We start from the raw sequence: 15,990 nt of genomic DNA, 5'->3' as shown, positions 1-15,990 counted from the left end.
GTGAATAATTAGTCTACTTCAACTCATCCAGACGCCACTTTACAAACGAGCACTCTGGATGTGCTGTGCTCTGCAGATGACACGGCCTTCTGAAGTGGGGGAGGACGTTGATCATCCGTCACTACAGAAGAGACTAAGGGGAGAGGGAATAAGAGGGGAAAATGGGAGAGAGATGGTCAACCACTGTGTAATTGGACTCCTGCTTTCCCATCTGGGGAGAGGGAGTGGACATGCAAGACACACAGAAAGGAATGAGCGGGAAAGGATGTGGTCAAGGTTCTGTTCAGTACGACAAGTCGGTCTACACGCGTTACAGAAAGACATGCTACGCTAAAGCACAACTTTGGCTGATCTGTATTTGAACATATACTGCAGAGCCATAGGTGTTGGAAAAGACAGAAAGAAATAGAAAACAGCAGGTAATCTGTGGGGTTTAAAGTAGGATTTTGTAAGGCTATGAGTCAGCGATTTCCCTCTGTGGGTGTGTGTTTCTCCCTTAGCATGAATTAGGTATCAGAAGAATGAGGCCTTTTGTTACAACAGAGCCAGAACCCAGGGATAATCCCCTTTGTACTTTATTCTACCTACCTACCTATCGCTGGAGGGAAGGATTATAATGCAGGAGAGAGCGGGAGAAAGAGAGAGCGGGAGAAAGAGAGAGTGGGAGAGAGAGAGAGAGAGCGAGAGAGAGCGAGAGCGAGAGCGAGAGCGAGAGCGAGAGCGAGAGCGAGAGCGAGAGAGAGAGAGAGAGAGAGAGAGAGAGAGAGAGAGAGAGAGAGAGAGAGAGAGAGAGAGCTTTAGATAACACAGAACACTACCTTTACAAGAAAGAGAACAAATTGAATTTGACATGAGACAAGATACCTCAGTGTCTGGTCAAACAAGGTGATGGGAGCAGAAAGAACAGACACCACCTCACTGTGTAATCCAGAAAAAGCACCTCAAGTCACACAAGAAACTTCCGGAAATCAAAAAACAACCTCAAACAAAAAATATAAAGGAATATAGTGTTTTTTTGTTCATTCATTGCCGTTATGAATTACAGCCTAAACTGTTATGAATGGATGAATCACACATTTCTTGACCAACACACACACATACGCACGCTGGTACTCAGTGTGTGGGGGAGGGCATGATAACAGGTAGCTAAGTAAATCTCAACCCCACAGTGTACTTCACATCAACGGAGTTGAGCGGCGACATGGATTTGGCACGCAATTACTGAGAATAGCAATTACACAGAAAAAAGCACAGCGCATTGTGGAGTTGAGTTTTACTTGGCCAGATAACAGGTGGCTGGCTGTAAGTAAGCACTGTGAAGAACACAGCAAGACACTTCTAAACCATTCTACTACCATGGAGTAGCTACACTACAGCATGGGAGCGTGTGTGTGTGTGTGTGTGTGTGTGTGTGTGTGTGTGTGTGTGTGTGTGTGTGTGTGTGTGTGTGCGTGCGTGCGTGCGTGCGTGCGTGCGTGCGTGCGTGTCTATATAATTCGTTTTGTTTCATCTAGATTGGCTGTGGATTATCATGTATCTGTTATTCATGGTTATCCTACATTTACTGTACACAACTTGTCTTGCCTCTTAGATTAATGAGAGAGACCATTTGCAATGCAATCTTCTGTTGTCTAGAGCCTGACCGTCATGTAAGTGTTTCTTATTCACAACGGAAGGAAATTCTGTTCAGTGTTTATGAATGTGTTTTCCATATTCAGCATATCTGGAGGTTGTTGTTGTTGTGGAACTCGGTAGTCTAGTTCAGCCGTAATGAAGACGCCAGCAACATCTTAAAGTCAGAACTCAGTGACCCTCCATGAAAATAGAGTCATTATCTTCACTGGCATATTTGAAATGTGAATCAGCATTCAGCCTGGTTTTGTTTAGTAGTTGTTAGTAGGAAAACGGGGCTTGAAGAGCGGAAGGTGAGAACCCATCGACCCCTGTGCGTGTATGCCTGCGTGCGTGTATGCGTGTGCATGTGTGTGCATGTGTGAATGTGTAAGCACATTTTTCTGATCTTACCCAGCAGTTCCATGGCATCATCCTCGTCCTCTATTTCCTCCTCGGTGAGTGAGGGGGCAGAGCTATGAGCCGAGTCAAAGGAATCCTGGGACAACATGGCCGCCAGGAGCTTCTTGTGGTGCTGCTGCTGCTGCTTCAACCCTTTACTCTTCCCCTCCATCTTCACACTGGAGAAACAGGAAGGGGAGGGGTTACAACAGGAAGAGGGGAGGTTAGAATGGGAAGGGGAGGGGTTTTCAACCTGCCCCTGACTGAGTCTGTAATACCAACATGTTTCAAGCAGACCACCATAGTCCCTGTGGTCAAGAACGCTAAGGTAACCTGCCTAAATGACAACTGACCAGTAGCACTCTAATTTGTAGCCATGAAGTGCTTTGAAAGGCTGGTCATGGCTCACATCAACACCATTATCCCAGAAACCGTAGACCCACTCCAATTTTCATACCGCCCCAACAGATCCACCAAATATGGTGGTGAAAGGAAGTCTGGTGGTGGAAAGTGAAGATGGAGCTCGTTGAAAATGTTCTCATTGATGAAACATTCCATCTCAATACGGTTTTCTGTTCCTAAAACTATAATCTGTTACGAACAGATTTTGTAGACTTGACCCTTTCTAAAAGTTGTAAAAAAATGGTGTTGTTTAGAAGGAGTGCAAGTGCACACGTGCACTTCACAGAGTAGGTATTACCTAACGGAAATATGCTCTGCCCACCTCCTTGCTTGTCCTGGCCACTATGCTTCATTTGCTCCCTTTGGAAACGACACCAATGATACCTCTTAGTTTAGTTATCAGTGTCTTTGTTTGTATGGTTAGGACTTGTGTTAAGCTGCTTCAATCATTTACTCCTCATCTCCTTCTTCACACCATAAAGACAGGAAGAGGAGTTAGAACAGTAAGGGGGGACGGGACATTGGATATGATATTATAGCCACAGCCAAGAGTTTTTCCTGTTAATTTTGCACGCCCAGGAAAACCCCAGGCATTCCTTTTAGTTCTACTTAGTAAGATGCAATACACTCGGAAATGGAAATGGTTTATTTCCCTGTTAGAAAGACATAGATTCACCCCTATCAACATCTTTCTATCTCCTAGTGTCACGTCCTGACCAGTATAAGGGGTTATTTGTTATTATAGTTTGGTCAGGACGTGGCAGCGGTGTGTTTGTTTTGTGTTGTCAGGGTTTTTGGGTAGTGTTCTATGTTTGTATTTCTATGTTCTATTTTCTAGTTATTCTATTTCTATGTTTAGTTTATTGTTTTGACCTTCAATTGGAGGCAGCTGTTCCTCGTTGCCTCTAATTGAAGGTCCTATTTAGTAGGGGTGTTTTTCTATGGGTTTTGTGGGTAGTTGTTTCTTGTTTAGCTGTGTGCCAGACAGGACTGTTTTCGTCGTTCTTTTTGTTCAGTGTTCATTTATTTAATAAAGAAGAAAATGAGCATTCACATCCCCGCTGCATTTTGGTCCAATCCTTACGACGCCCGTGACACCTAGACAGTTTTGTAGTATATTTTGTGTGTGTTATTTCTAAAATTATTTGCTCGGAACGTTTCTCGAATTTTGACCTACAGCCACAAAAATGATTTTGGATATTAGATCAGAGGTCACTTACCAGCATTTCGACCAGAAATTAGACTTCCCTGAATTGAATCCTTTGTTTGAACTCCCCGAGGCAGAACCATTCATTCCGGGGATGCACCAAAACGAAGACGCCGAAGAAAAGGAAGAAGAAGTGAGCTCTCTTAGTCAGACTCAGGAGGCGTGCATATCATCCACCGCTTCAGAGTATATTACTCACTAACGTTCAGTCCCTGGACAATAAAGTAGACAGGCTCAGGGCGAAGATCTCCTTCCAGCGAGACATCAGGGACTGTAACATACTCTGTTTTACAGAATCATGGCTCTCTCTGGATATATTGTCCCTGTCCATTCAGTCAGTGGGGTTCTCTGTCCATCACAGAGACAGGAAGAAAGAACTCTCTGGGAAAAATAAAAGTATCTTTCATGATTAACTACAAATGGTGTGATTGTGGTAATGTTCTCCTGATCTAGAATACCTCACCATCAAATGCCGACCGCATTACCTCCTGAGAGAATTTTCTCTGGTCATTATCACTGCTGTGTATTTTCCCTCCAAAACCGACACCACGACGGGTTCTTAAATAACTATACTGGACATTGTGCAAACTGGACACCGTATATTATGAGGCCACATTTATTGTAGCTGGGGACTTAATACATCTGTGGAAAACGCTTCCGAAATGTTATCAACACAGGTACTTCTTGCGCATCATACACTCTGGATCATTGCTATTCCCCCTTCCGGGACAACTACAAGGCCCTCCAAATAAAACAATTTTTCTCCTCCCCTCCTATAGGCAGAAACAGGAATTAGCTGTGGTAAGGACTGTTTAACGTGGGTCTGACCAATCAGAATCTACGCTTCAAGATTGTTTTGATCACACAGACTGGGAAATGTTCTGGGTTGTGTCTGAGAATAGTATGCACGTATACACTGACTCGGTGACTAAGTTCATCAGGAAGTGCATAGGGAATATTGTTCCCACTGTGATGATTTGAATTTATCCAAAACAAAAACTGTGGATAGATGGCAGCATTCGCGCAAACTGAAAGCAAGAACCACTGCATTTAACCAGGGCAAGGTGACTGGGAACATGGACGTGTACAAACAGACCAGCTTTGACCTCCGTAATGCAATCAAAGATGAAAAATGACAGTACAGGGACAAAGTGGAGTCGCAACTCAATGGCTCAGACACGAGACATATGTGGCAGGGACCCCAGACAATCACCGATTATAAAGGGAAAGTCAGTCAAGTCGCGGACACGCACAGCTAGCTCCCGGACAAGCTAAACACCTCCTTCACCCACCTCAAGGAAAACACTACCGATGTGGGCCGCCACATGCTCTCATTCTCCATGGCCAAAGTGAGTAAGACAGCGTGTTAACCCTCACAAGGCTGCTAGCCCAGACGGCATCCCAAGCCGTATCCTCAGAGCATGTGCAGACCAGCTGGCTGGAGGGTTTAACGATATATTCAATCTCTCCCTATCCCAGTCTGTTGTCCCCACTTGCTTCACGATTCCCACCATTGTTCCTGTACCCAAGAAAGCAAAGGTAACTGAACTAAATGACTATAGCCCCGTAGGACTCTCACTTCTGTCATCCTGAAGTGCTTTGAGAGGCTAGTTAAGGATCATATCACATCCATCTTAACCGACACCCTAGACCCACAACAATTTGCATACCGCCCCAACAGTTCTATGGATGACACAATCCCCATCGCACTGCACACTGCCCTATCCCACCTGGGCAAGAGGAATACCTATGTTAGAATGCTGTGTATGGACTACAGCTCAGCCTTCAACACCATAGTGCCATCCAAGCTCAGCACTAAGATCAAGGCCCTGGATTGGCCCTGTGCAACTGTGCCCTGGACTTCCTGATGGGCCAACCCCAGGTGGTGATGGTAGGCAACAACAACTCTGCCAAGCTGATCCCCCACAGGGGTGCATGTTCAGTAATTTTGATCCAAATGTGTAAATTGTCCAAACAGATCATCAAGGTAGATGGATTATTTTAAATATGTTATTGGACAATAAACAGATATGGCTTATTAACATATACGGTCCAAATAATGGTGATCCAAGCTTCTTTGAAAATATATATAAGAATTTATCAACTCTACAAGCAACACTAGACTCTATTATTATGGTGGGAGATTTTAATACGGTTTTAAATACCTCTGTTACAGTTACATTTACATTTACGTCATTTAGCAGACGCTCTTATCCAGAGCGACTTACAAATTGGTGCATTCACCTTATATGGACGGTAAAGGAAATCACACTACAAACTATCACCCTCAGGCACTTAAGGAAATCATGAATGTCATGGATATATTGGAATTAGTGGATATATGGAGGCTTAAATACCCTGACCTAGTGAGATATACATGGCGGAGGCTTAATCAAGCTAGTCATCTTGATTACTGTCTTATATCATTCTCTCTGGCACGAAAAGTTTAAAAAGTGTTGATAGGGGACAGAATGCGGTCGGATCATCACATATGGCATATATATTACTCTTACAGAATTTCCATGTGGGCGAGGATATTGGAAATTTAATCAAAGCCTACTGGATGAGAACTTGTTTATAACTAGGACAGAAGAATTTATAACTGACTTTTTCCAACATAACATAGGTACAGAAGATCCCCTTATTGTATGAGACACTTTTAAATGTGCCTTTAGAGGCCATGCAATTCAGTACTCATCTATAAAACAAAAGCAATTTAGATCAAAAGAGTCCATATTAACAAAGGAAATTGAAGGACTAACAGTACAGTTAGATAGCAATAACAACTATACCTTGGAGGCACAGAATAAGTTAGAGGAAAAACAAAAAGAAATGGAGGAACTTATTCAAGAAAGATCCAGTGTAATATATTATAAAAATAAAGCGAACTGGATGGAATATGGGGAAAAATGCACCAAATTACTTTTCAATCTTCAATATAGAAATGCTACCAAAACAAATGTATCGAAACGTGTTACAAATGATGGAGTCACGCATGATTCACCAAATTACATTTTGGAAGAGGAAGTAAAGTACTTTAAGTATATGTTTTTGTTTCAGTCTCCTCCATCTCCACTAAACAAAGCTAATTGTATGGATTTTTTTCCTATTAATAATGTAAAATTAACATCTGTACAGAAAGACTCATGTGAAGGCCAAATTACAGAGGAGGAACTTCTTGATGCAATTAAAGCCTTTAAGGCTGGGAAAACTCCAGGGCTGGATGGCATACCAGTGGAAGTATACCAAACTTGTTTTGATATACTCAGAGGACCATTATTAGCATGTTTTAACCACTCCTATATAAACGGTAGATTATCGGACACGCAACAAGAAGGTCTGATTTCATTATTACTGAAACAGGATCCAAGTGGTATATATAAAGATCCAGTCCATTTAAAAAATTGGAGGCCTCTTACATTTCAGTGTTGTGATGCAAAGATTCTAGCTATGCTTGGTGCATAGAATTTAAAAGGTATTGTCAGATATTAATCATCCTAATCAGACAGGTTTTTTACATGGACGATACATTGGAGATAATATAAGACAAGTACTGGAAACAATAGAATACAATGAAATATTGGAGAAACCAGGCCTGGTTTTCATAGCTGATTTTGAAAAGGCTTTTGATAAAGTACGACTGGAGTGTATATATAAATGCCTAGAATATTTCAATTTTGGAGAATCTCTTGTAAAATGGGTTAAAGTTATGTATAGTAACCCTAGGTGTAAAATAGTAAATAATGGCTACATCTCAGAAAGTTTTAAACTGTCAAGAGGAGTAAAACAAAGTTGTCCACTATCGGCATATCTATTTATTATTGCTATCGGAATGTTAGCTGTTAAAATTAGATACAACAATAATATTAACCGGTTGGGGCTAGGGGGCAGTATTTTCACGGCAGGATAAAAAACGTACCCGATTTAAACTGGTTACTACTCTTGCCCAGAAACGAGAATATGCATATAATAGTAGTAGATTTGGATAGAAAACACTCTAAAGTTTCTAAAACTGTTTGAATGGTGTCTGTGAGTATAACATAACTCATATGGCAGGCCAAAACCTGAGAAGATTCCATGCAGGAAGTGCCCTGTCTGACAATTTGTTGTCCTTCTGTTGCATCTCTCTCAAAATTAGAGCATCTGTGCTGTTACGTGACACTTTCTAAGGCTTCCATTGGCTCTCTAAAGTGTTCAGAAAGTGGAATGACGTGTCTCCTGTCTCTGGGCAAAGTACGCAGCAGAGTTTGTAAGTGGCCTGCCTGGGGACAGTGACACTGGAGATGCGCATTCACGAGACTTCGCCATTTTTTTCTTTCTCTCTTTGAATGAATAAAACGTTGTCCGGTTGGAATATTATCGCTATTTTACGAGAAAAATAGCATAAAAAATTGATTTTAAACAGCGTTTGACATACTTCTAAGTACGGTAATGGAATATTTTGATTTTTTTTGTCACGAAATACGCTCGCACGTTACCCTTCGGATAGTGACCTGAACGCACGAACAAAACCGAGGTATTTGGATATAACTATGGATTATTTGGAACCAAAACAACATTTGTTGTTGAAGTAGAAGTCCTGGGAGTGCATTCTGACGAAGAACAGCAAAGGTAATCACATTTTTCTAATAGTAATTCTGAGTTTAGGTTGTCCCAAAGTTGGTGGGTGTCAAATTAGCTAGCCGTGATGGCTGAGCTATGTACTCAGAATATTGCAAAATGTGCTTTCGCCGAAAAGCTATTTTAAAATCTGACATAGCGTTTGCATAAAGGAGTTCTGTATCTTTTATTCTTAAAATAATTGTTATGTATTTTGTCAACGTTTATCATGAGTAATTTAGTAAATTCACCGGAAGTTTTCGATGGGTATGCTAGTTCTGAACATCACATGCTAATGTAAAAAGCTGGTTTTTGATATAAATATGAACTTGATTGAACAAAACATGCATGTATTGTATAACATAATGTCCTAGGAGTGTCATCTGATGAAGATCATCAAAGGTTAGTGCTGCATTTAGCTGTGGTTTTGGTTTTTGTGACATATATGCTTGCTTTGAACATGGCTGTGTGATTATTTTTGGCAGGGTACTCTCCTGACATAATCTAATGTTTTGCTTTCGCTGTAAAGCCTTTTTGAAATCGGACGATGTGGTTAGATTAACGAGAGTCTTATCTTTCAAATGGTGTAAAATAGTCATATGTTTGAGAAATTGAAGTTATAGCATTTTTGAGGTATTTGTATTTCGCGCCACGCGATTCCACTGGCTGTTGAATAGGGTGGGACGCAAACGTCCCACTGGCCCAGAGAGGTTAAACAGCTTGTAAAATTCCAGAAAATGATGTCATGGATTTAGAATCTTCTGATAGGCTAATTTACATAATTTGAGTCAATTGGAGGTGTACCTCCTGGATGTATTTCAAGGCCTACCTTCAAACTCAGTGCCTCTGCTTGACATCATGGGAAAATCAAAAGAAATCAGCCAAGACCTCTGAAAAAGAATTGTAGACCTCCATAAGTCTGGTTCATCCTCGGGAGAAATTTCCAAACGCCTGAAGGTACCACGTTCATCTGTACAAACAATAGTACGAAAGTATAAACACCATGGGACCACGCAGCCGTCATACCGCTCAGGAAGGAGACGCGTTCTGTCTCCTAGAGATGAACGTACTTTGGTGTGAAAAGTGCAAATCAATCCCAGATCAACAGCAAAGGACCTTGTGAAGATGCTGGAGGAAACAGGTACAAAAGTATCTATATCCACAGTAAAATTAGTCCTATATCGACATAACCTGAAAGCCCGCTCAGCAAGGAAGAAGCCACTGCTCCAAAACCACCATAAAAAAGCCAGACTATTGTTCGCAACTGCACATGGGGCCAAAGATCGTACTTTTTGGAGAAATGTCCTCTGGTCTGATGAAACAAAAATAGAACTGTTTGGCCATAATGACCATCGTTATGTTTGGAGGAAAATGGGGGAGGCTTGCAAGCGAAAGAACACCATCCCATCTGTGAAGCATTGGGGTGGCAGCATCATGTTGTGGGGGTGCTTTGCTGCAGGAGGGGCTGGTGCACTTCACAAAATAGATGGCATCATGAGGCAGGAAAATTATGTGGATATATTGAAGCAACATCTCAAGACATCAGTCAGGAAGTTAAAGCTTGGTGGCAAATGGGTCTTCCAAATAGACAATGACCCCAAGCATACTTCCAAAGTTGTGGCAAAATAGCTTAAGGACAACAAAGTCAAGGTATTAGAGTGGCCATCACAAAGCCCTGACCTCAATCCTATAGAAAATTTGTGGGCAGAACTGAAAAAGTGTGTGCGAGCAAGGAGGCCTACAAACCTGACTCAATTGCACCAGCTCTGTCAGGAAGAATGGGCCAAAATTCACCCAACTTATTGTTGGAAGCTTGTGGAAGGCTACCCGAAATGTTTGACCCAAGTTAAAGAATTTAAAGGCCGAACACTAATTGAGTGTATGTAAACTTCTACCCACTGGGAATGTGATGAAAGAAATAAAAGCTGAAATAAATCACTCTCTACTATTATTCTGACATTTCACATTCTTAAAATAAAGTGGTGATCCTAACTGACCTAAGACAGGGAATTTATACTAGGATTAAATGTCAGGAATTGTGAAAAACTGAGTTTAAATGTATTTGGCTAAGGTGTATGTAAACTTCCGGCTTCAACTGTATGAATGTTTATATATATAAATCTATCCGCAATATTAAAGCTGATCCACCCCTTAAAATAAAAAAATAAAAAATACATTGCAGGCTGATGGTGGTGATGGTGTGGGGTATGTTTTCATGGCACACATTGGGCACCTTAATAAAAGTGGAGCAATGTTTGAATGCCACAGGATATCTGATCATCATTGCCAATAAGGTGCATCCCTTCATGGCAGCAATGTACCATTCTACAATTATATGTTTTCAGCAGGATAATGCCCCATGCCACAAGGCTAGGATTGTCCTAGCCTGCCCAGTCACCAGATCTCAATCCAATTGAGCATCTGTGGGATGAGATGGAATGAGATCCACTACCAGCCAACTTGACACAACTGTGGGAAGCATTGGAGTCAACATGGACCAGCATCCCTGTGTAACACCTTCGACAACTTGTAGAGTCCATGCCCCGACTAATTGAAACTGTTCTGAGGGTAAAATACACTGCTCAAAAAAATTAAGGGAACACTTAAACACAATGTAACTCCAAGTCAATCACACTTCTGTGAAATCAAACTGTCCACTTAGGAAGCAACACTGATTGACAATAAATTGCACATGCTGTTGTGCAAATGGAATAGACAACAGGTGGAAATTATAGGCAACTAGCAAGACACCCCCAATAAAGGAGTGGTTCTGCAGGTGGTGACCAAAGACCACTTCTCAGTTCCTATGCTTCCTGGCTGATGTTTTGGTCACTTTTGAATGCTGGCGGTGCTTTCACTCTAGTGGTAGCATGAGACGGAGTCTACAACCCACACAAGTGGCTCAGGATGGCACATCAATGCGAGCTGTGGCAAGAAGGTTTGCTGTGTCTGTCAGCATAGTGTCCAGAGCATGGAGGCGCTACCAGGAGACAGGCCAGTACATCAGGAGACGTGGAGGACGCCGTAGGAGGGCAACAACCCAGCAGCAGGACCGCTACCTCCGCCTTTGTGCAAGGAGGAGCAGGAGAAGCACTGCCAGAGCCCTGCAAAATGACCTCCAGCAGGCCACAAATGTGCATGTGTCTGCTCAAACGGTCAGAAACAGACTCCATGAGGGTGGTATGAGGGCCCGACGTCCACAGGTGGGGGTTGTGCTTACAGCCCAACACCGTGCAGGACGTTTGGCATTTGCCAGAGAACACCAAGATTGGCAAATTCGCCACTGGCGCCCTGTGCTCTTCACAGATGAAAGCAGGTTCACACTGAGCACGTGACAGACATGACAGAGTCTGGAGACGCCGTGGAGAACGTTCTGCTGCCTGCAACATCCTCCAGCATGACCGGTTTGGCGGTGGGTCAGTCATGGTGTGGGGTGGCATTTCTTTGGGGGGCCACACAGCCCTCCATGTGCTCGCCAGAGGTAGCCTGACTGCCATTAGGTACCGAGATGAGATCCTCAGACCCCTTGTGAGACCATATGCTGGTGCGGTTGGCCCTGGGTTCCTCCTAATGCAAGACCATGCTAGACCTCATGTGGCTGGAGTGTGTCAGCAGTTCCTGCAAGAGGAAGGCATTGATGCTATGGACTGGCCCGTCCGTTCCCCAGACCTGAATCCAATTGAGCACATCTGGGACATCATGTCTCGCTCCATCCACCAACGCCACGTTGCACCACAGACTGTCCAGGAGTTGGCGGATGCTTTAGTCCAGGTCTGGGAGGAGATCCCTCAGGAGACCATCCGCCACCTCATCAGGAGCATGCCCAGGCGTTGTAGGGAGGTCATACAGGCACGTGGAGGCCACACACACTACTGAGCCTCATTTTGACTTGTTTTAAGGACATTACATCAAAGTTGAATCAGCCTGTGGTGTGGTTTTCCAATTTAATTTTGAGTGACTCCAAATCCAGACCTCCATGGGTTGATAAATTGGATTTCCATTGATTATTTTTGTGTGATTTTGTTGTCAGCACATTCAACTATGTAAAGAAAAAAGTATTTAATAAGATTATTTATTTCATTCAGATCTAGGATGTGTTGTTTAAGTGTTCCCATAATTTTTTTGAGCAGTATATATTAGGAAGGTGTTCCTAATGTTTTGTACACTGAGTGTATATATATATATATATATATATACATTGCTGACATTGCTCGTTGTGATATTTCTTAATTTCTTAATTTTATTCATTTTGGATTTGTGTGTATTGTTCTGTATTGCTAGGTATTACTGCACAGTAGGAGCTAGAAATACAAGCATTTAGCTGCACCTGCAAAAACATCTGCAAATATGTATACGCGACTAATAACATTTTTATTTTGTTATGATTGGATTCTGTATCTCAGAGGCTGTGTGTATCTGTAGGAAGGTGCAGCTTCTCTACCCAGTACACAGTGTCCTCACGCTTAAGTACCTCTCAACATGGCTTCCACCTGGCAGCTATTCCACGATCGTTTGAGAATAAGGCTGTGTCCCAAATGGCACCCTATTCCCTATATAGTGCACTACTTTTGACCAGGGTTCATAGGGAGTCCTGCCATTTGGGACTCGGCGTATACAAACCAACAGGGCCATTAAAGTAGAAAGGTAGACACTCACACCTTCCTGTGTTGATTACCAGGAAGTGAATAGGCCTGGATAATTATTAACAAACTAGAACGGAGGAAAAGAGTAATTAATCACAACACAACAGAGAGAAGGTGAGGCTACAGAGAGAGCGAGAGAGAGAGAGAGAGAGACGGGGGAAGAGACCGAAAGAGAGAACGAGAGAGAGAATAAGATTGAATGAGAAAGAGTAAAAGAGGAGAGCGGTTGAGAGAGAGCAAGAGAACAAGTAAAAAAAGAGTAACAGATCACGGAGGGGAGGTTGCAGAGAGGGCGTGAGAGAGGGAGTAGAGAGAGAGAGAGAGAGAGAAGAGACAGAGAGAAAAAGATATTGAGAGAATGAGAATATAGAAGATAGTATAAGGATAGTGTATTCAGTATTCACTGCACCCCTGTGTGAGAGAGATATAGTCAGCATTGGTGCAGTTAGCTGCCATTAGCAATGGGGATGTTACACTGCAGCGTTGCTCCCTTTTGTATTGGGTTGCTGAAAAACAGTCCGTGGGAAGCCAGACGTGAAAGCCAGAAGTGAAATAAAATGTCAACTTACTGTGTCAGCGGGAGTCACTCTACAACAGATCCACGTTTGGAAAGTCTGATTAATAAGACGTCCTTTTAGATATTTTCACTCAAATTCACCCTGTTTCAATGACCAACCGTCCTGCCCGCGGGCACAGTAAGTTGAAATATAATTTGATTTAACTTTGGCTTCCCACTGACTTTTTTTGCGCAACCCAATACAAAAGGGAGCAACGCTGCAGTGTAACATCAGCATTGCTAATAGCAGCTAGGGCGCAGTCAGCCTGTCTCTGATCTATCATCGTCAGTCTGTCTCTGTCCGAGACAGCACCTTTGTCGTTGTCACACCAAACATATTGGCTACAGCAGACACCGAGGCAGTTAGAGGGACAGATGGGTTTTTAGAACTATGACATATGATGTACTGAGGCAGGGAATTGTTCAAAACACCCCAGCTCTGGTAATCAGTCTTTAGAAAGCACATAGAGGATGCGCGTTCAAAGAAAATCGAATTTTCAAAGGAGATAACCGACAATAGAAACCTATCCTTATATCAACAAGTTCCCCATAGCTCATTTGATTGAATAGTGACCGGAGTCCTTCCAATGGATCCAGACAAAGAGGATATGATTATAAAGCAGAGAAAGGATACATGGTCCGACAGATAGAGGCGTGTTCAAAACAGGACTGACAATAGAAACCTGTCCGAACACCTTGTTGTTTCTCATATCGGGTTTGAATGAATACGGCCCAGTCCATTCAAACGATCCAGACAAAGGACTGTGTCCCAAATAGCACCCTGTTACCTATTACAGTCCACTATGCGCCCTGGTCAAAAGTACTGTACTATATAGGATACTGGGTGCTATTTTATGGGCAGACAATGGCTATGCGCTCTGTTGTAGCGATAGAATCTGAGTTATGGAGCAGGTCCTGCTGCTTTTAATGATCCATGATGGACTTCGCAGGTCCAGGAAGAAAACCTTCTCTAGAATCTACACGCTGTGTCCTCTAATCTGGGTCCTGTCAAAGACCAGGATGTTAAATTACAATGGAGGTACAATTCCTAGAAGGCATCCTACAACGCACCACAAAGATACAATGCACCAGAAAGTTGAGAGCCAGAGAAAAGAAAAATTCACTGAAAACAATTTACTACGCAGAGCATGGACAGACTCCTAGAATAAACACAAACATATGCATAACTTCACCCTGCTGCTGAGGTGGAATGGCTTTATCTCCAGCTAGGGCACAAACTGTGTGGATGAGGAATGAACGACCCAATAATGCCTCCAATTTAATATCCACAGATAAAGAAATGAACTAACGGAGCGGGTGTGTGAGTAGGTGTGTTTTGCACCGGCTCCAAATTTGACATAATAATTCATTTCCATATCCTGTCTGGGACGGAGGGTGTGTGTTAGGGATTAGGACTGGAGAGCCTTAATTGGATGAATATCTCAATAGAATGACTAGTATTTACAGATACCAGCGGGAAGAGAGGGAGGTCAGAACCAGAGAGGAATGGCAAGAGAGCCAGAGAGAGAGAGAGAGAGAGAGAGAGAGAGATACATAAAGAAAGAGCGAGAGGGGGGAGAGAGAGAGAGAGAGACAGAGAGAGAGAGAGAGAGAGAGAGAGAGAGAGAGAGGGGGAGAGAGAGAGAGATACATAAAGAAAGAGCAAGAGGGGGGAGAGAGAGAGAGAGAGACAGAGAGAGAGAGAGAGAGGGGGAGAGAGAGAGAGAGAGAGAGAGATACATAAAGAAAGAGCAAGAGGGGGGAGAGAGAGAGAGAGAGAGAGAGAGAGAGAGAGAGAGAGCGAGAGAGAGAGAGAGACAGAGAGAGAGAGACAGAGAGAGAGAGCGAGACAGAGAGAGAGAGAGAGAGAGAGAGAGAGAGAGAGAGAGAGAGAGAGAAAGAGAGAGAGAGAGGGGGAGAGAGAGAGAGATACATAAAGAAAGAGCAAGAGGGGGGGAGAGAGAGAGAGAGAGACAGAGAGAGAGAGAGGGGGGGAGAGAGAGAGAGAGAGAGATACATAAAGAAAGAGCAAGAGGGGGGCAGAGAGAGAGAGAGAGAGAGAGAGAGACAGAGAGAGAGAGAGAGAGAGAGAGAGAGAGAGAGAGACAGAGAGAGAGAGAGAGAGAGAGAGAGAGAGAGAGAGAGATACATAAAGAAAGAGCGAGAGGGGGAGAGATTAAACATCTTCATATCCTGAGCAGAAAGAGTATTACTATGCTAATGTGCCGTATCAATATGAATTAGACTGGTGGTTCTTTTCAGAGTTTTTTTGTTGGTGTAACTTTTATTTGCAATTCTAGCGTCGGCCTGTGTCCCAAACGGTACCCTATTCCCTATATAGCGCACTACTTTTCACCACAGGAGCCCTGGTCAAAAACAGGGAAGTTAATATGGAACAGGGTGCCATTTCGGACACAGCGCTAGTATAAGGTTCTGCTTTGAGACTTCAGATGAAGCGGTGTCCTTGTCTGTTCTGTTTGTGAGAAATGTTGAGTTGCATTTGTTCTTCAGAGTTTTCAAGTATTTTCAATGGGGCATCTCCTCCTCTATTTCCTTTAATTCCTTTAATT

The 15,990-nt window shown here is 42.9% G+C and overlaps 1 protein-coding gene across 8 annotated transcripts in view; it reads right to left on the bottom strand.

Annotated features, from left to right (window-relative positions):
- c6h8orf34 (chromosome 6 C8orf34 homolog) overlaps positions 1–15,990 on the bottom strand; it is a 246,429-nt gene that overhangs the window by 141,164 nt on the left and 89,275 nt on the right. For all 8 annotated transcript variants that reach the window (XR_003878731.1, XR_003878730.1, XM_029755795.1 and 5 more), the window contains exon 7: positions 2,026–2,192. Coding sequence is in view for 6 of the 8 variants with exons in the window: in XM_029755795.1 (XP_029611655.1) it covers positions 2,026–2,192 (167 nt within the window). In the remaining 2 variants the exon portion in view is untranslated. The remainder of the gene's footprint in view (positions 1–2,025; positions 2,193–15,990) is intronic.

The sequence above is a fragment of the Salmo trutta genome, chromosome 6 (assembly GCF_901001165.1).
Source record: "Salmo trutta chromosome 6, fSalTru1.1, whole genome shotgun sequence".
In the NCBI taxonomy this organism is placed as follows: domain Eukaryota; kingdom Metazoa; phylum Chordata; class Actinopteri; order Salmoniformes; family Salmonidae; genus Salmo; species Salmo trutta.
The sequence above is the reverse complement of the archived record's forward strand: the minus strand, read 5'-3'. Positions and strand labels throughout refer to the sequence as shown.